At 39.9% G+C, this 22,067-nt stretch overlaps 1 protein-coding gene across 1 annotated transcript in view; it reads right to left on the bottom strand.

Moving 5' to 3' along the window:
• The window catches only part of ush2a (Usher syndrome 2A (autosomal recessive, mild)), a 929,735-nt gene that overhangs the window by 4,711 nt on the left and 902,957 nt on the right, over positions 1-22,067 (bottom strand). Inside the window, 5 exon segments of the mRNA XM_072580162.1 lie at positions 7,906-7,977; positions 10,047-10,276; positions 12,060-12,143; positions 17,963-18,139; positions 21,109-21,326. Coding sequence (XP_072436263.1) covers positions 7,906-7,977; positions 10,047-10,276; positions 12,060-12,143; positions 17,963-18,139; positions 21,109-21,326 — 781 coding nt within the window.

Genomic DNA, 22,067 nt, shown 5'->3' with positions numbered 1-22,067 from the left:
ATTTACTAATTTGTTGAATAAAATTGTTGATCACCTTTCTAAAGGCTTATAAAATTTATGTACTTTCAAAAAGCATTTAGGTTTAGAAAATGCCTTTGGCATCCAGTGGCTGTTACCCTTCTGGCATTGCCAAACTGTCTCTTCCCAAGGAATAAAGCAGCACAACATTCATGGCTGACAATAGTGATGGCACTGTAAAAATTATTAGGCAGGAGGTCACTTTGTTAGCCACCTCGGGCACTTCATTCACAGAACTCCAATAGAATGTGTGAGAAAGAGGTGAAGGCAGAGGACCTGAAGGCATTGTTGACTGTTAATACCATTCGTAGTACTACATCTATACCACATACTAGCTGTACGTATCCTTGCTGCAGATAGCACAGCTGTGTTACTGCTTTCCTCATATATTTGCCTAGAATTACAGTTTTGATATAATCCAGTGGCTGAAAACTAGCTGTTGTGAAGCATAACCAGCCTGGTACCCTTCAGTTGCTCCTTGATTAAAGGATAATTAAAGAATAATTTCACTTGGATAATCTGTTGAATCAATGTAGTAGACATTTCCAAAATACTGGGCCAAAATGCTTGGGACCATGCATTCTGAGCAATTGGCAGTGATTTGATGAAGAGATTAAGAGTCAACAAAATCACAATCTCAACACACAGCAAGATATCTTTGTATATAAGTATTTTATTTCACTTTGTAAGAAAACACCAACCTCTAGAAACCATGAGTACTGCAATCCATTTCATGTGAAGCAGTTTATTATTATGGAGTCAACTCTTGCAAATAGTGTGGGCAAATAATTATACCATTGGAACCTAATTTACCTATCGTAATTCATAAACTACTCATCCCAAATGAAACAGCAGGAAAATTAAGTTAGACATTAAGATGGCAGAGATATGGTGTAATAGATTAGTATAAATGTTTACAGCCAACTTACACTGGTTACACCTATGTGTAACCAAGCAGAAAGTTTGCTTCATGTTTATTCCATTATAAAAACTGAACATGTGTGAAGGCAGGCACAAGTGTGATACAGGGAAGTATGCATGCCATGCAAAACATTTCTAAATCAGATATTTAAAAATACAATGGAAGACATTTTTTGCTGTTCAGACAGATCTTAGAGGCTGTGAAATTAAATCCAGGATTTCAACACTCTTGCTTTTCGATCAGGTAACTATGATAGTAGTTTATGTGTTTCAATTTACCACTATTACCACCTGTTATTGCTTTTTCATTGATTTGCTATGCTGCTGTCAGGTTTTAAATATCCGTGGTAAATTCAAAGATTAGCTGATTTGCTTTTCGATGGTCAAAGGTCCCATTTGCCTCCTTCAAGTACCACCTTCCTCCAGCCATATATTATCATCATGGGAGAACTTTTATACACTTGAACTGACTTTCTTTGCTATATTAGGTGTAGGAGTCTGAAGTGGTTAACACGAAGAAGGTGAGTCACTGATTTAAATACTTACCTCAAGCGTCGGTGCCCTCCACTTTTGTTTCAGCAGCAGGAAGAGCGGGAGCATTGACCGGGGGCTGATGGGAAGGTGAGTCACTGATTTAAATACTTACCTCGTGAATAGGCGGAGCGACGCTGAGCAGGAGTGGACACGGGACTGCTGAATAGTTAGGTAATATATTAGGGTGGTCGTGTTATCCAAAACACTATTCAGGTAGTGTCTCCCACCCATCCTCCTCCTTTAACCAAAAAAAAGTTCTGTGTGCCGGATTGGTAAGAAAACTAGATTTTAAAAAATTCTTTATTTTTCTACAGTCTATTTGGAAATTTAGTATAGTGGGAATGGAGGTGAGGGCAATTGATTGTTCCTCCTGCAGAATGTGGGAGGTAACGGTCACCACTAGTGTCCCTGCCGACTGCATCTGTGGGAAGTGCACTCAACTCCAGCTCCTCAAAAACCGCATTAGGGACCTGGAGCTGGATGACCTTTGGATCATTTGGGAGGTGGAAGGGGTTATAGAGAGGAATTTCAGGGAGGTAGTCTCACCTCAGGTACAAGAAAAAGGCAAATGGGACAGAAAGCAAACTGACAGGCAGTTCAGGGAATCCCTGTGGCCATTCCCCTCGACAGCAAGTATTCCATTTTGGATGCTGTTGGGGGGTGGGGGGGGTGGACGACTTACCAAGGGTAAGCCATGGGGTACAGGTCTCTGGCACAGAGTATGTCCCTGTTGTTCAGAAGGGAAGGGGGAGATGAGTAGAGCATTGGTCACTTGGGGCTCCATAGTTAGGGGGACAGATAGGAGGTTCTGTGGGAATGAGAGATACTCAACGGTTGGTGTGTTGCCTCTCAGGTGCAAGGGTTCATGATGTCTCGGTTCATACTTTCAGGATCCTTGAGGGGGAGCAGCCCCAAGTCGTGGTCCATATAGGCACAAACGACATAGGTAGGAAAAGGGATGGGAATTTAAGGCAGAAATTCAGGGACCTAGGGTGGAAGCTTAGAGCTAGAACAAACAGAGTTGTTATCTCTGGTTTGTTGCCCATGCCACATGCTAGCGAGGTGAAGAATAGGGAGAGAGAGGAATTGAACATGTGGCTATTGGGATGGTGCAGGAAGGAGGGTTTAAGATACATGGATAATTGAGGCCCATTCTGGGGTAGATGGGACCTCAACAGACAGGATGGTCTTCACCTGAACCAGAGAGGTACCAATATCCTGGGGGGGTGGTTGGGGGGGGGGGGGGGGAGTGAAATTTGCTAATGCTCTTTGGGAGGGTTCAAACTAACTCAGCAGAGGGATGGGAACCTAAGTTGTAGTTCCAATGTCAAGGAGGTTTAGAGTAGTGAGGTCAGAAATGAGGTTTCAAGGTAACAAGAGTTCACTGGCAGGCAGGAAGGTAGTTTGAATTGTGTCTACTTCAACTCCAGGGGCACCTTAAAGTGGGTGAACTTACAGCATGGGTTGGTCCCTGGAACTTCACTGTTTTGGCCATTTCGGAGACATGGGTAGAACAGGGACAGGAATGGTTTTTGCATGTTTTGGAAATGAGATGTTTCAGTAAGAACAGAGAAGATGGTATAAGAGGGGGAGGTGTGGAATTGTTAGTCAAGGACAGCATTACTGTGGCAAAAAGGAAGTTTGAGGACTCATCTACTGAAGTTAAAAACAGGAAAGGAGAGGTCACCCTGTTGGAAATTTTCCATAGGCCTCCAAAATAGTTCCAGAGATGTAGAGGAAAGGATAGCAAACATGACTCTGGATAGGAGTGAGAGGAACAGGGTAGTTGTTATGGGGCACGGTAACTTTTCAAATATTGACTGGAAATACTAAAGTTTGAGTACTTTAGATGAGTCAGTTTTGTCCAATGTGTGTGGGATGATTTCCTGACATAGTATGTTCACAGGCCAACAAGGGACGAGGCCACATTGGATTTGGTACTGGGTAATGAACCAGGCCCGGTGTTAGGTTTGGAGGTAGGTGAGCACCTTGGTGATAGTGACCACAATTCGGTTAGGTTTACTTTAGTGATGGAAAAAGATAGCTATATAACACAGGGCAGGAGTTATTGCTGGGGGAAAGGCAATTACAATGCGATTAGGCAAGATTTGGGATGCTTGGGATAGGGAAGGAAACTGCAGGGATGGGCACAACTGAAATTGGAGCTTATTCAAGGAACAGCTACTGTGTGTCCTTGCTAAGTATGTACCTATCAGGCAGGGAGAAAGTGGTCAAGTGAAAGAGTTGTGCTTTACTAAGAAGTTGAATCTCTTGTTAAGAGGAAGAAGAAGGCTTATGTTAGGATGAGGCAGGAAGGCTCAGTTACAGAGTTACAAGTTAGCCAGGAAAGACCTAAAGAGAGAGCTAAGAAGAGGCAGGAGGGCAATTTAGAAATTATTGGCAGATAGGCAGATAGGATCAAGGAAAACCCTAAAGCTGTAGATCAGGAATAAAGGAATAACTAGAGAAAGGATAGTAGTGGGAAGTTGTGTGTGGAGTCCGAGGAGTTAGGGAAAGTGCTAAATGAATATTTTTTCTCAGTATTCACACTGGAAAATATACAATATAGTCGAGGAGAATACTGAGATACAGGTTACTAGAGGTTCACCAATAGGAGGTGTTAGCAATTCTGGAACATGTGAAAATAGATAAGTCCCCTGGGCCAGATGGGATTTATCCTAGGATTCTCTGGAAAGCCAGGGAGGAGATTGCAGAGCCCTTGGCTTTGATCTTTATGTCTTCATTGTCTACAGGAATGGTGCCAGAAGATGGAAGGATAGCAAATGTTGCTCCTTTGTTCAAGAAGGGAAGTAGAGATAACCCTGGTAATCATAGATCAGTGAACCTTACTTCAGTTGTGGATAAAATGTTGAAAAAGATTACAAGAGATAGGATTTATAATCATCTAGAGAGGAATAAGTTGATTAGGGATACTTAATACAGTTTTGTGAAGGGTAGGTCGTGCCTCACAAACCTTATGGAGTTCTTTGAGATGGTGACCAAACAGGTAGATGAGGGTAAGCAGTGATGTGGTATATATGGATTTCAATAAGGTGTTTGGTAAGGTTCCCCACAGTAGGTTATTGCATAAAATATGGAGGCATGGGATTTAGGATGATTTAATGGTTTGGATCAGAAATTGGCGAGCTGAAAGAAGACAGGGTGGTGGTTGATGGGAAATGTTCATCCTGGAGTTGAGTTACTAGTGGAGTACATCAAGGACCTATTTTGGGGCCATTGCTGTTTGTCATTTTTATCAATGACCTAGATGAGGGCATAGAAGGAGGGTTAGTAAATTTGTGAATGACACTAAGGTCGGTGGAGTTGTGTATAGTGCTGAAGGATGTTGCAGGTTACACAGGGACATAGATAAGCTGCAGAGCTGGGCTGAGAGGTGGCAAATGGAGTTTAATGTGGAAAAGTGTGAGGTGATTCACTTTGGAAGGTGCAACATGAATATAGAGTACTGGGTTAAGATTCTTGGTAGTGTATAAGATTCTTGGTAGTGTAGAAGAGCAGAAAGATCTCAGTGTTCATGTACATAGATCCCTGTAAGTTGCCATCCAGGTTGTTAAGAATGCATATGGTGTGTTAGGTTTTATTGGTAGAAGGATTGAGTTTCAGAGCCACAAGTCATGCTGTAGCTGTACAAAACTCTGGTCCAGCCGCACTTGGAATATTGTGTATAGTTCTGGTCACCGCATTATAGGAAGGATGTGGAAGCTTTGCAAATTTACTAGGATGTTGCCTGGTATGGAGGGAAGGTCTTATGAGGAAAGGCTGATGGACTTTAGGCCGTTTTCGTAAGAAAGAAGAAGGTTGAGAGGCGACTTAATTAAACATGTAAGATAATCAGAGGATCAAATAGGGTGGACAGTGAAAGTTTATTTCCTCAGATAGTGATGACTAGCATGAGGGGACATAGCTATAAATTGAAGAGTGATAGATAAAGGACAGATGTCAGAGGTAGTTTCTTTACTCTGAGAGTAAGAGGGGCATGGAAAGCACTGCCTACAACACAAGTAGACTCACCAGTTTAAGGGCATTTAAATGGTCATTGGATAAACATATGGATGATAATGGAATAGTGTAGGTTTGATGGACTTCAGATTGGTTCCACAGTCCGGTGCAACATCAAGGGCTGAAGGGCCTGTACTGCGCTGTACTGTCCTATGTTCTAAGTGCCTTTAGTACCGTACACAATGATGGCATCATACAGACTTGGTGGGAGAACAGCTTAAGATCTCCAAGGAGTAAAACCTACCATCTGGCCCTTTCTTACTGTTTCTGGAGCAATGTCCATCACATTAATGTAACTTATACTATTGTTGTTATCATGTAATAAACCTTATCTTAGTTAAGACAAGAGCCTCTTGTCATTTGGCTAGTAAAGTGTTTTCGTCTACCACACTGGACCATACAGATTCTATAGATCCCAAAGAGGAAATATGTAGGTACCAACAAATCTACCAGATAACTCAAAGAACATGATGAGCAGTGGTGAGAATTCATCTTAAAACATTCTTGGATGTCAGCCTCGAGTCAGCGCCCGTACTGACATCTCTGAGTTCAAGGGTTGCACGTTCAAATCCAACTCAAAATGAGCACAAAATCCTTGGTGACACCAAGGACATCTTTCTTCACTAAGATAGAAGGGACAGCACATGGTGCAATTGAGAGCAGCAAGGTTCAAAGGGACATAGATGGATTACACGGGTGGACTATATTAAGGCAGGCAGAGTGCATTGTGGGCAGGTGTGATGGTATTGACTTTTGATCCGAGGTAAATACACTCGTCTGTTTTCTTAATGATGACAAACTAGGGACATTAGGGGAGCAAGGATAGTTGTAGCTTTCAGTAAGGAGGTAGTCATTTTCCTGAAATGCGAAGGTATTAAACATAATGAAATAGGGTATGAACATGGAGTTGGAAATCCTGACCAGACTTCAGCTAATTCAATGGTGAAGCTTCATGACTGATTGGCCGAATCTTGTTCTTTTGTTCTTTGTATTGAAAGTATCTAAAATAAAGAACTTATAAATAAGTACCTTGTATCACAAGATACACTTCTTTAAATGGTAGGCTTGGAATGTTTAAACTTTAACTGGGAAGACCTACAGGGTCATGATTACCTCTGACAGTACAGAACACCCTTGCTACTATACTGCAGTGTCTACCCAGGTTATGGGCTGGAACCTCACAGAGTCAGGAGGGCTGTACTGATCTTTAAAGCAGTGGCTTAGAGCTGACCAGAGGTTCTATCCCTTTTTCTGATGGATCCATTTTTGCTGGTACAGGAAAAGGAAGAGGGCATGACCTAAATAAGAGAGACTTGAATTTAACCAAGCTTTTTGAGTACGGTGCTGCGTTCAAAAATACTTCATTTTTGCTATAGCAAAGACCTTAACCAGTACCACTTCTGAATTTATGAAGATATAATGGCTCATGCTGTGGTCAAGGTCTGTAGTATTGTGAATCTATTATTGAATCCTCAACCCTTTAAAAACTAGAAAAAAAAAGACTACTGGTGTCAGCAAAAGTTGAAATAAACCCGTTCTAACAGTTACAACAGCTGTTTGCTGACATTACCCCAACGTGGACCTTATTAATCCGTGGCTGCTTTCCACCATCTATAATTATCCCAGCAAGTGTGTTATACATTCACAGTTTTATTGATATCTCAAAGATACTATTAAAGAATTATTTATCTTTGATGTAGGGTTATGAATAAACCTCACACCCCTCCCCCCACAACCGAGATGTAAGTGGTAAGACGGGAAATACCTCAACTTGTGCTCACCATGTCAGAAGTAAAAATGTGGCTCTGAATGACCAAGTGTGTGGGGTAGAAACTGAACCCACTCTAGTTACTCCAGATAAGAATATTAGCAGGAGTAGACCATAAGCTTGTGACACCATTCAATATAACCACTGAGTTGAGGCTGCAACATAGATATTAAAGTGGGACTGAGTAACATCACATTTTTAAATTGATTAATACTTTATAAAAGATACTGACTTCAAATCACACTCTTGATCCAATACAAGATCCACATGAGTGTGATGCTTCATTGTAGTAATTACAATGATGTATCATATTTCCACAATGATATATCATGTGATTTTAAAGACCACTGTCTTGTTTAGTAACTATTTATCAAGCCTAATTTTTGCTTGTGGAAGAAAAATAAATCATGACTTATGCATTAGACAATGGGGAATATACTTTGGTCAACCTCATCTTGGATTTGTAAATGATCAAAAATAGCAAACACTTTCCCACAGTGACAATACTTCGTTCATAACACTACCAAGGGTGTAAACTTTGCACTCACTGCATTCAAGACAAAATCATGCAACTTCAGGTAATCCGTGTCAAAGAAAGACTGCATTGCATTACCCACACTGCAGAACACAACTCTTCGGCATACCTCAAAACACATAGTATAACTCTTAAGGGTAACAGAACTTGAAGCATCAGACGGTGCTGCAATACCATCAAACTAAGGGGAGAAGAAGAGTTTAATAACTACATTAGATTCAGATAAAACAAGACCTCAGTTAGGAGGAGCCTGAACAGGGTAAATAGATCATATCTGTTCCCATTGGTGGATACGGTGAGAACTAAAAGATAATAATCTACCATAAATAGCAGAAAAAAACCCAAAGGATGACAAGAAGAAAAATATTTTAACACTGAATGACTAGTATCTGGAATGCACTGCTTCATGTATGGTGCAGGCAAATTTAATTGTGGCTTTAAAAATAGAATTGAGTAATTAATTGAACAGAAACAAATTTCAGGGCTGTGAAGCAAAGGCAGGGGTATGTGATTAGTTCAGTTGCTTTTGCAGAGAGCTGCCATGGACATAATGGGCGGAATAACTTCCTTCTGTGCTGTAAAATAAAATACAGGGTACAGCTGCAAAGGGTGGGGGGGGGGGGGTGAGGTGATACAATAGGGAGGCATGAATGATTACAAACAGAGCTGGTTGTGTATGGTTAGAACCTTGTCTACTGTAAACAGTTGAATGGACATACTGCTTGGTATGACGTTTGAGGCATATAGCCTACATTGCTAGCATCATAGTGACACTGAAATTCATATACCAAATTGCTTATTTTGTGTAATAGACGGAACGCCACTTTGGGTTGAAGGCAATATCCTGTTCGAGTTGAAAACACTCAGGTTGATATTGCATTAAGACAACTTACCCTTCTTGGTAGACTGGACACTTTTCAGGACTGAAACATGCCTTAGGCCCTGTCATAACTTTACACAATGTATAGTGAGGAACTTTAAGCACAGTCTCCAATATTAGATATGATTCTGCAATTCAACAGCATTTGCTGAAAAATCCAAAAAGTAATAGAAAATATACTGGCAATCAATTTATGATTATCAGTCAGCCTCACGGTGTGGTGCACTTGTATAAATGGAAAGATACATATGTTAATAAATGGGTCCTATTCTTTGCAGCTAAGAATATGAAAAGGTATTATGGGTTTCAAATTAGCAAAACAGGCAATAGCTAGTTTCTCATACACTCCTCAGGGCAATGCTTTGACCAGAGTCAACCTGCCTTGTTTAAATTTAAACAAAAAAGTGGAACTTAACTATCAATCATCATCTAACTGATGCATTTGTCATGACATCTTTACGAACTGTTTGGTAAGTGAACTTTATCAGCACACTCCTCTTTATTATTAAAGAAAATGATGACAAGCTTATGGCAAATATTTATGATTCTGATAGAAATGGGTAGTCCGCTGAAGTGAATTTTCTCAAAGTCTCCCCAGTCTGGTACCAAAACTTTAGGTGTGAGGCAAGAAGGTTTTTTACTTTATTGAGTGGGAATTCTGTTGGATTTTGCTGAAGTAATAGCTGAAGAATAAGAGAAGCTCAGAGCAAATTCACCTCCGTTATCTGAAAAGGAGATTTACATCAAACTTTTCTTTGGGTCCTGTGAACACTCTAAACGTTGTTTGTTGCGTAATCGTGCACTATTGATTTATGTTGAATTGGACTTGCTTTTTGAAAATTCACTCATGGAATTTGGTGTCACTAGCTGGGCCAACATTTGTTGGCCAGCCTTAATTGCTCTGGAGAAGGTGGTGGTGAGCTGCCTTCTTGAACTGCTGCAGTCCATTTGCTGTAGATACTTCTACAATGCTGTTGGGAAGGAAATTCCAGGATTTTGACCCAATGACATTGAAGGAATGGTGATTTACAAGTCGGATTGGCAGGTGTCTTGAAAGGGAACTTTGCAGGTGCTGATGCTCTTGTGTTTATGCTGCCCTTGTCCTTAGATGATAGTGGTTGTGGGTTTGGAAGGTATTGTCTAAAAAGCCTCAGTGAATTTCTGCAGTGCAGCTACTGAGTGTCAGTGGTGAAGGGAGTTATGTTTGTCTGTCAAATATGCTGCTTTGTCCTGAATTGTGCCAAACTTCTCGAGTGTTGCTGGACCTGAACTCAACCAGACAATGGAGTGTATTCCTTCATATTCTTGTAACTTGTGCATATTGGATATAATTTGTACCTGATAATAACAGAAGACTTTCAAAAACTTACCATGAAGGATTCATTAGGCAAATTAGTCCTCTTCTGCAGTGGAATTAAAGGAGGCCTCTCTCGTTTGAATGGTTGTTTAGTTATTGCCCTTTGCAGTAGGATAGCCAAGAATATAGCCAGAAACAGCAATCCAAGGACTGCCATTATTGTAATGAACCACAATTCATTGTAGAACAGGGTGTTTGATTGCGGTACTCCTGTTTTCTCCTCAACAGTGGATATTGTAGAACCTTTAAAACAAGTAGAAGACATGAAGACATTTGATTTCCAAAAATAATTTAAACCTTCTCAGGGCTAGACTTAATGCAGCCCATCACAGCAGAAACATGAAGGGTCTGTCCATTCAATGACAGGAGATCCCTTTGTCAGCCTCTTGAAGAGGGTGGAACTTCCTCTGATTAAGTTGGAGTGTACAAGGGATGCAGCATGGGATTTCTGGCCACCACAGCATGTTGTCAATTAAGTAGCACATCAGGGTTTTAACAGAAGCTGGAGAGATTTTCTATGCCCGCAGCAGGATGCTCAGTAATTCCTGTTAGATTTGCCAGAAGCTTCCTGGGTGGGATGGTGTGTGGAAGGTGCCTCATTATTAGACATTCTATGCATTGATAAGGGATGGGCTTTTAAAGTCCTCTTGCTAATCCAGCTCCTGCCATGCCCACTCACCAGCACCATCCCACCCTAATTCACCTTTGACCTGGGGTCTAAAAATGTGCCTGGGCACCTGATGGGTACAAATCCAACAGCAGTCACCACTCCCAATGCCACTGGTGGTGACAAGGAGATGACGCTGGTAACACTGTCTATTCCCAGCAGATGAGCTTTTAATCACTTTGGTCCTCAGTTGCGAGTGGAGGACAATTAAATACCTGAAGGACAGTCAATTCCATTGGTCCTCTTCCACTGAAGTGACAGGGCCTTCCTTTGATTCTCTGAATGGGCAGAGAGACAGTGGTTGGCCCTACAATTTCCAGGGTAAAAACAATGACTGCAGATGCTGAAAACCAAATACTGGATTAGTGGTGCTGGAAGAGCACAGCAGTTCAGGCAGTATCCAACGAGCAGCGAAATCGACGTTTCGGACAAAAGCCCTTCATCAGGAAACAGTTATTTTTCAGGGTTGTGAGTTTGAAAAAAAATGATTTGCATGCATGTATTTAAGTTTTGTATTTCTTTTTGAGAAACCTTTGAAAGAAAACTAAAGCTTCCTTATTATACGTGGTAACTTGTGTATAGAATTAACATTTATACTATTGAACTCAAAGTTATTTGCATAGCTTCTTCTATATGACTCCACTGTTGAAGTTTCATGCTGGTAGATGTTAGAGGTAACATGATTATGGATAAGATTGATGTAATGGACGTGTCCCACATTACTCCTACGGTCTGCCTTTCTCCAGTCGGGATTAAAAGGGACAATTTTCATGTTATTAACAGCTCCCAATTTTGAGAGGTACTTCAATAATGTGTCCATCACAGATCTTGCTGTGATTATTTCTTAATCTTACCTCTTGCATCCAAACACTCCATTTTAAGGAAATGTTTACTAGAGTCCTCCCTCACACTTTTCATACATGGACAAGCTACATGAGGTCAGAGCAAATTCTGACATATAATTACACTTTTATACATGCTCATAAATGATTCTATTTGTTTTATGTAACTTTATTACTTGCTAAATTGGAAGGCACTTTCTACAGGATGGGACTTAAATACCAGGCATCACATTGCTATGGTATGCATGGACTCTGATCAGACTGGGAACCAATTGAAAAACATGTTAAATTAGAGTGAACAATACTAAATATGACTCATGACTGGTTTACTCATACTTGATTATGGTAATAATTGACAGTGGTTGATATATTATTTTCTTGCAAGCCTTTTGTTTATTTTTTTGTTTAATTTACATGACTGCAGCTAATTTTTAAAATTTACATTTCCACTGAGGAGGTTAAAGGAATCAAATTTATACAAGTGATTTAAAACAAAGCAAATATGCAAAATACTTACCCACATGTGTTGCTGTGTTATATTTGATAGTGGGAGTACTTGCGCTTCCCATATCTGTTGTACATATAACTTGAAATAGAAAAGCTATAACAAATAAAAAAACATAATTCCAGTTATGTCAATATTTTAGATTTTTACCATAATAGCAAAACATTTTCATTGTCAGTATTGTTGTGCAAACATCAATTACTAAGTAGAAAGATATGGATGCATTGCTACAAGCAATAGGATTGTATTAAAGTGTCAGGCCCACTGACTGTAGACAGAGCAACATGTTTCCCTTTCCTCATGGAAGCCAATCAGGCAGTGGTGAGGCCAGCAGTAGGTCTTTTTGCTCAAATCAGGACCCTGGGAGCAAAGGTTCCATCTGTCAAGAGCTGCTGGCCAATCAGAGTCCAGCTGATCTTTCATTCAACAGTGCTTCTGGAGAGGCTGTCATTAATGTCAGATTGACAGTTAGCAGAGTTCCAGTATCAAGGAGTATTCCAGGCCAAAGGCAAGTAATGTCAGAGAGTGTTTTAGGGATGGGGCTCACAGAGAGAGGTGCATATATGAGTTGGGAGCAAAGGCAGAGAGGTGGCTTTTAGCATCCCTCTTCTCTCCAATTGATGAATCCGTTGATCCAGCACTCCTGCTGGGAGCTGGCTGCACAATTTCATGCCACATGGAAATAAGTCTGCCTGTGTCGTGTTAATGATAAGATGTCACTGTCACTGTTTGATCAGCGAGGTTAGTTTTCTTAAAACAATAAGACATATCCCAAATTATGAAGCAGACGTTACACTGAACCAACTGATTTCAGTGAGTGCAGTGTGCAAATACAAAGCTGACTGCCAGGCAGAGTCACCCATGGCATTCACATGTCCCAAGGAAGGTTTAAAGGTGAACTCTCTTAAAGGCAGAGCACACAGACAGCATCTCCCTCCTTTCTAAAAGAAAATTCAACTGCTAACTGAAAACAGTGAATATATTTGCCTGTATAATGCATTGGTTACTTGCAGGTACATCCAGATCTTGTGATGATAAACTTGTCGGAATGTATCGTGTTTTTACTACTGTCATCAATCATATTGTCTATCTTTCCTGTTTCTGTTGTCAAGTTTTCTTTCATGGACTGCAGTTACCATTTAAGGATGCGCTTAATCCAACACACAACTAAGATTTGTTCCAGATTGGCTACTGACTGAATTGTTCATCAATGCTTCTTGGCATTTACTGTTTAGTTCTTTAAAAATTTCCAACTCATTTTAAACACTTTTTAATGATGCAAATGATTTTATTTCTATCAAACTTTTAGCGTTCTGTTGGTTCAGTCCATTTTCTCCTTCATGACCTGTTCTAATAACTTCTTTTAATTTCTTTTTGTTTACTTGGAAGTTTGGACCTCTTCTACTTAATGCTTTAACAGATGTTTGGTTTCCTGCAAATCCTGCTTGAGTTATTTCACTAGAGTATCATTGCTGGTGATTGTGTTTCAAATAACTGTCTCATGAGTGAGTTGCTTTTCCTTGTTTAATGAACATGCACCTTTTTTTTGCAGAAGTCATTTTCTCCTGCATTGCTTTGAATTCAAGCTGATTTTTCAGTAACTGCTCCTATTTGATCAGCTTTACATACAAGTTGTTTCACTTCTTCTTGTAAATTGGCAGTCAATTCATTGTATTGATGATACTGAATTTGTAATTCATTCTCTTCCTTTCTTGCTTTTTTATCTCTTCATTCACGTTTGTGAGCTGAGTAAATGTATTCCTGTCTCAAAGATGGTATTATCAAACTAGGATTTATTCTGTGCTAATAGTTCAGCCCTTTTCTCCTGAAGCTACATTTTTGTCTCCACACCAATTCAGAAGATATGTACACCTGTCTCTGTGAGCCCCATCCCTAAAATACTCTCTGACATTATATGCCTTTGGCCTGGACTACTCCTTGATCCTGGGACTCTGCTATCTGTTATTATTAAGAGCCTCCCCAGAAGTACTGTTGAATAAAAGATCAGCTGGACTTTGATTGGACAGCAACTCTTGGCATATGCAATCTTTGCTCCCAGAGTCTTGATTCATGCAAAAAGGCCCACTGCTGGCCTCACTACTGCCTGATTTGTCTTCATGACAAGAGGAACATGGCTCTGTTGCTGAGTCTCCAGTCAGTAGGCCTGACACTTTAACACGATTCTTCTGCTTCTAGCAATGCCTCCACAGCTTTCTTCTTATCAATGGATATTTGCTTGGCCATACTGAGAATGTAATTTTTTTGCTATTGTGGCTATTGATGTTCTTCCTTCATACTGAATTCTGCACAATTTTCTTGAATAGTCTGCTGCCGCTTCTTTTGTCTCTGATGTTTGACTGCATGGAGTATAATGAGTGAGAAGTTATAATCATACTGGTTTATCTGCAATTGTAAGTCTGGCAATGTCTACCATGTAGTCCAGTTGTGATGTCCAAATGGATTGATTGTACTTGCACTGCAGGACTGTCGGTCTTGCACATTGAATTGGTGAACCATTGTATGCTGCAAATTTCACATTTGTAGGTTTCATTGTGGCTTCCCAGGTTTGTGGGCCCATGTTATTTTTTAAGAATTAACTTGTATTGATTTGACATTTGTCCCCATGTTAACCTTAGCCAAGAACAAACAAACAATCAGGTTTTTATCGACAGGTAATTTGAAAGTTTGCACACAATTCAGTTGATGTAATGATGTTGATGTTTTCCATAGGATTGACAATCTGAAGCCTTTTTTCCAACTCTTTGTCTCATCATGGACATCATCAGATTCGGTTTGTTTTACTGGGGTAGCACACTGGAAATCACAACCTGCTATTCCCATATTTGTCACAAAAGTTAAAGATTTTATAGAACTATGCAAAATTCCCCAATTTGCCTCTTTTTCAGATCCAGGTAAAGAGAAAGCATGGACCACAGTCTTATACTTATTAAGAATTACTATTTATTGCAAGTAGATTCTAACTACAAGTAGACAGTAGTGAACTGTTGACATATACCTCCCTCAGCTAAAACTGTTAAAACCTTGTAAAACTCACCCTACACTCAGATTTAGACACAAATAAAAATGGGTGTTATGGGCAAGGGAAAGACTGGGAAGGCAGTTCAGTGATCCCTGTTCACAGGATTTGCTGAGAAGATTCTTTTGGCTTGTTAAGCCTTGCTGCTCCTCGTTCTTCCTTTTCCACGTACTTTGCTTGCTTGCAGGAAGCATTGAGTAACTGTTTCACAACTCATAAAGACTCTGACTTGGTGCTTAAAAACCACAACTTACAGCAACTAATGAAAGGAAATAAACTGGCTTTCTTCAGGCTTGAGGTTTTCTTTTGCTGCAGAAGTAAGGACAACATCTTTCTTTCATTGAATCCCGACAGTGTGGAAACAGGCCATTTGGCCCAACAACTCCACACCGACTCTCTAAAGAGCATCCCACCCAGAATCACCCTCCATACCCTATCCCTGTAACCCTGCATTTTCCATGGCTAATCCACCCAACCTACACATCCCTGGACAATACAGGGCAATTTACAATGCCAATCCATCTAACCTGCACATCTTTGGACTGTGGGAGAAAACCCGCATAGACAGTCATCCAAGGTTGGAATTGAATCCAGGTTCCTGGTAATGTGAGGTAGCAATGCTGACTACTGAGCCACCATGCCACCATATCTGGAGGCCTGATGACGTCTGGCTGTCTCCTTCATGCTCACAAACTGTTCAACTACTTGGGAGCCAATTACACTGTTGATGACAGGCAAAAAACCTTTGCCTTCAACAACTGGTCACCATGCCAGCTACTTGTTGTTAGCTACATCCCACTTTGTACATACACCCTGGCTCCAGTCAATCTGTGGTCCTTCCCCAGCTGCTTGAACAAGTAGCAATGTAAACATCACTTAACAATAAGTGTCTTCAAAAAGTGCAGCAAAACTTTCAACAGTCCTTGGTTCTTTTACATAGCAATTCTTTACCCATTTCAGTCCACAATCAAAGATATAGAACAATAAAAAGAGACAGTCTCTACAATTGTCATTCATTTTATATTTATGTTTCTGGCAGGATCCAGATGATCATTATTGTAACTTGAAGATACTCCTTGTCCCTAGTTTGTTGGGTCATTGTACAGTCTGTAGCTGCATCATCCTTTGCTCCAGTGCATTGCCTTTATCAATGGCCTTTATTGCTACATATTTTGCAAAATTAATTAAAAGCTTGGAATTTCTGTGATACATGCTGAAGACCAATGCTTCCACATGTCTTGCTATGTTTGACTGTTCTAATGATGGTGTCAACTGTCAAAGTTGTACTCAGGATCTGTAAGCTTCATTGACCTGCAAGGATTGCTCTGTATTTGTGTCCATTCTTCAGTAGTTATTCTGGAAAACTTCCATGGGGTGGGGGAGGGGGGATGTGATTACCAACTCAACAATTATGTTTGCTAGCTCGCCACCTTAAAAATCAAATAATAAGCCTCTTTCTCTTAATTTTCTCACATAGTGATCCATTCATCTGCAGGCTTCTGTCAAATTGCATCAATGCTAGTTGAATACATCTTTCCATTTCTGGGTGTAAGGATAACAAGCATGAATGTGACTCTGAAACAGCCTGGATGATTTGCTTTTGAGATGTATTCTGTAGATCACCCACAGTGCAGCAAAGTGCACTCATAATGGAATTGTTGGCTATTGACTTCAATATCATTCCACCAATCAAGTGGACTGGATGATTAAACCTCTTGAGTGTTTCTTTGTCTGCACTCATTGAGAAGGTTGATGAATATCTTGTCACAATTCAAACAAACTTTATTGAAGATGGAGTGGCTTTTAGGGGGTCAGGAAGTGAGTCACCAATTGCAGAGTACCCAGCCTCTGCCCAATTTGTGTAACAACTGCACTGATACAGCGTTTCACAAAGGTGCTGCCACTAGCACACGAGGAGATGGCTGGGTTCTCCCTTGTTTGAATTAGGTGGCACAAGTATTACTTTCTATTTCTAAATGGAAAACTGGATATTAATTTGGTTCTCTGAAAGGCTGGTTTGTGCTGATTTCTAATCAGCAAGATGTAAGTGGAGCTGGACTTATCAGCAAATACTCCAGTTCTGATCTAATACCAGATGGCGGTTAGTTGACCAAGCAGCTATTGGTTGGAACCTTACCTTTTTCATCTATGTTAGAATTAAGGCTGTTATATAGTCTGGAAATAAGTGGCTCCTGTAGAAACCAAACATCAGTAGATTGTTGGTGTGTAGGTCATTCATATTGGCACTATTGATGCTGCTATCACCAAGGAAGAAGAAAGTCCATCACCATATTTCTTACAACAGTTCACTAATGATTGAGAAAAAATTAATGGGACAATAAATTGTCAGGTTACATCTAAATACACTGACAAATTTAAATAATGCAAAAATAGCAGGGAGAAAAAAGACAGAATTTCAATATATTAGAAAATGGGAAAAAAAAAATTAAAAGTGTAGTTGTGGGCAGCAGTGAAGCTGAATTTAAAAAAAACCTAAAATGTCCAGGATAACATAATAATAAAATATTCTTTCTGGACTATAACAATATGATGGCAGTCAGGGGAACAAAGAAATATATTTCTCCTCATGCTCCTCCAGTCTCCACAGCACACCAAGGATTGCTGCCAATATGGAGCAACATCTTTGATTTCTTTGCCCCCCCCTCAAGACCTGCAGTAAGTGTCATTGCCAGCAAAGCTGCCTGGCCAAATTAGATCCATGGTGACTGGTAAGTTGTTCCATAAATTCAGAAGCCTTTTAATAATGTAAAAAGCTGAATGTTGTTTTGCAGTAGTATGTTTCTGGAAATTCTTTAAGTGATAACCATGAAATAGCATCAACAGATTTAATTGTGAAGCAGAACTTGTTTGAACTAACTTTTATCAGATGTTCTTGGAATATGCAATCTGCTGTCGAATCCACTGTAAATCTGAATGTTGTTATCTGTCAGTACGTACTCTTTCAGTTCTCCATTCAGCTGGAATGTTTGACTCCAGTCCAAATAAATTGCTGTCAAGTTGCTGGTTACTTTGAATGGTGCTTTGTACTGGGGCACTGAAGAGCAGAACAAATTACATTGTTGAAATCAGTAACTAGACATCTTTTTTAAACTTATTTTGATTAGTTAAACTTGACAGTTTCTAAACGCACAATATCAATGCTTTTTCCTACATTCCTTTATTTCCATTTAAGGATATAAAAATTAACCATTATCCAGCACAGTCCTTTTTAAGCCTATAATAGACACTGATAATAAAAATCAGTATATATTGTATCTAAGAAATACCTACCGAGTATACTTGAGGTGCAGATTGTGATGTACAAGCTAACTGCCAAGATGGTGATAAAATTAAGCTAGTTTACAATGTAGTTGTAGGAGAATTGAGATTAAGGAGTTAAAATTTGGATTTGATCTATTGTGGATGCGATCTATTGATACATAATTATCCTGTGCCCAAGGGAATGATGCACCCAGGAAACAAACTCACCTTGCTTGCTCATCACCATTATTGCACTGAGCAGCCCAATGCTAAACAAATTCCAAGGGCCCAAGCTAGCCTCCATTTCTAAAACTCAGTGTGCAATTTGTAAAGGGGAGATATTCTGACTGCAGCAGTGTTGGAACTATATTTGAAAGCGTTTCCCACAAGGAAGAAAGGGTGGCAATAAGTGTATTAGTTCAGAAAAAGAGAGAGATATAGAAAGAAAGTTCCCAAGTTTTCCAAAGCAGTGTAATAGGCTTTGGTCCAGAAGAAGAAAATCTCATGTTTTTCTAATGGGCCATGAGGCCTTTCTGGCATCCATTGTGAAAAGAAATGGCAGCAGATAGCGTCAGACAGCATGCAATAACTCCACAGATTTGGCTGCAGTTCAACAAAAAAATAATTATCTCACATGAATAGTAAATGTATCTTTGAATCCAATCCATTATCCACTGTATCCCAAGCTCTCATATTAATAGATGCCTCCATTCCTCATCCATTAGCAATCTCTCTGAATCAGGAATCTGGCCTAAATTTTACATTCTTCACCTCATTCACACATACTTATCACTGGTACAAACCACACAACCAAGCTTACACATTTAAAAGTCACTTAGATAAGTACATGAACAGGAAAGGTTTGGAGGGATATGGGCCAGGAGCTGGCAGGTGAGACTAGTTTAGTTTGAGATTATGTTCAACATGGACTGGTTCGTCTGAAGGGTCTGTTTCCATGCTATATGACTCTATGACTTTGTGTTATTCCAGCTGTGACAGGACAACATCACAAATATATTCCAACACATTATTCTTCCTTCTCTTGCAGGACAAGTTTGCACATTAGAGGAGGTAGAACAAGAGTGCATGCAGAGGTCAGACATGACTGCATATCCCGAATCGCACGGAAGACATTGCTCTAAATCCTTGATATGATGTAATGACACCAGCGGCAATACTTATATTCGAGAGCAGTGCTTGGTCTGGCGGTGGGGCCACACTGCTGTGTTTGGGTGGAGGGTGAGGCTGCTGTACTCCTGTCAGGAATGAGGGGCATTGTGCTGTGTCTGGGTTGTCAGCGGTGCTGTTGTGGGTGGGGCTGCAGTGCTCCAGTTGCAGTTCAGAGCAGTACCACTGTGCCCAGCTAAGGTTAGGTGGGACCTTGGGCCTGGGCTCGGAACAGCACTGGGTATGTGTGACTTTTGTTCCTGTCCTTGCATGCAAGTCTACCTTGGTGTTCTATAGGCTTAGATTGCTGCCACCACTGCAGTGAAAACCAGTTAGTTGGTAGTTCTAGTGCTGGTAGCCCCTTTAAGTCTCTCACATATGCCAGTTATGTAGAGGTGGGGCTTCCACCTGTCCCTAAGCCAGGGTCCCTAATGCTAGATGATTGCACACAATCAAGATCATTCCAAGCATTTTGGTGTGCAATTAAAACACCACTAGGCATTCCACAGATGGAATTAGCAGTAGCACAGTGTGGCCAGAAATCCTGGCAGGAGGAAAACATTAAAAATTTAACAAAGTAATTCAATCTACCACCTTAGTGAGTCCATTACTCTGCAATTAAATATTAAATCCTTACCTATTCAGATCGGAGCAGCATTCCATTGCCTTAATAGCTGTCAACCCCAGGAATACACCAAGGATCAGACTTCCCGGCTGTCCTTTAAGGTGAATGGCAATAATTACATTATAGTATACTGCCCATGTTTGGTGTAACTTCCAGAGGAAAATTGTGAGAGTGGTAAAAGGTGGAAAGGAGGCAGAGGAACAGATTAAGACGTAATTTTCCTCTCTCAGCTGATAGAATTACAATGCAGGGAAACAACTGCATATCAGGTTCTTCAATAAATGAATGAAATTATGTTTTATAATCTGACACAAATAATAAATATTTTAAAAATTAAGTACACATTAGGGACAAAAATCTATACTGTTCAGGAATACCAACAACAAATGTAATCCTGAGTTGTCAATCCAAGCTGTTAGTATAACTTACCTAATGGTTATTTTATCTGAAAACCTTAATTGCATCTCTTTAATATTTTTTCAAAGAGATAGATATTTAAAAAAAAAGCAAAATCTAATCTGACATCAGCATACTTTTGTTAGATTAAATTAATCGTTCATGTAGACAGGTCTCAGGCAATATAACAATTTACAGATAGTTTAATAGACAGAAAGACTTGAATGCTAATTGGAGCACAAGATTTGATATTTTTTGGGTTTATTGGTGAAATATAACTAAGTCAGCAACATTTAAAACTGTGGCCTTATCCTTCATAGAAGACATTGCACAATTATTACCTGAACTCAATCTATGTTAAAAGTTACTTTAACATTATATGTCAATCATCAATTACAGACTTCCAATATTTCACAATAAAATTCTGATACATCAGCAATCTAAATCAGTTGATCTATCATGACATGTATTATTTATAAATTGCTTGATATGTGTATCACTATCACATCATTACTGGGAGGGATCAAGCGTAACAGAACATTATTATTCCACTTGACCAATTGAATTATACTTACTTTCTTTCTTTGTGGTAATGATAATCCACTTGGAGGCTGTACTGTCCACTGAGCTGTAGCTTATTACTTTAAGATTATAACTTGTGTGAAGCTGAAGGTCTGTCAAGTTAAAGATCTGACCTTTTCCAGTATATACAACATTAATGGATTCAGCAATAAAAGACCGTGTTATTGGTTGCATTGGCTGAGGACAGGCAGTGAGCATCTGAAGTTCATAACTAGAAAAATAAAGAAGTTCCATAAGTTAAATGAAAATCAGTATATTGAGATATTGACAAAGTAAAATCATCCTGTATATTGTAGTTTTAAAAGTATGTGGAAAAAATGTTTAAACATCTCAAATTTGATCTTTCACAGTATTAGATAATACTTAATGCAACATAACATTATTTTCCCCAATATTTGAATGGATGCACTCATTCATTTTAATACATCTCTGTTAAAACTCTGGATTGAGAAATGCCAAATTAATGTATTAATTTAATAAGTATTTTCTATGATGAAACTCTTAAAGTTCAGGACTACAAGCAAGAGGTCTTTTTCTCTTTACTCATCACTTTGGAAAAATCTGGGTGGGGGGGGGGGATTCTGGGATAAGTTACAGAGCTCAACTTGTACTTTTTTTTCCCATAAAAGGGGACAGCACGGTGGCTCAGTGGTTAGCACTGCTGCCTCACAGCGCCAGGGACCCAGGTTCAATTTCCCACCTCAGGCAACTGACAGTGTGGAGTTTGCACATTCTCCCCGTGTCTGCGTGGGTTTCCTCCCACAATCCAAAGATGTGCAGGTCAGGTGAATTGGCCACGCTAAATTGCCCTTAGTATTAGGTGTCTTAGTCAGGGGTAAATGTAGGGGGCTGGGTGGGTTACTGTTCGGAGGGTCGGCGTGGACTTGTTGGGCCGAAGGGCATGTTTCCACACTGTAGGGAATCTCATCTAATCTAATCTTGTCTTCTTCAG

This window comes from Chiloscyllium punctatum, chromosome 11, assembly GCF_047496795.1.
Source record: "Chiloscyllium punctatum isolate Juve2018m chromosome 11, sChiPun1.3, whole genome shotgun sequence".
NCBI lineage: Eukaryota > Metazoa > Chordata > Chondrichthyes > Orectolobiformes > Hemiscylliidae > Chiloscyllium > Chiloscyllium punctatum.
The sequence above is the reverse complement of the archived record's forward strand: the minus strand, read 5'-3'. Positions and strand labels throughout refer to the sequence as shown.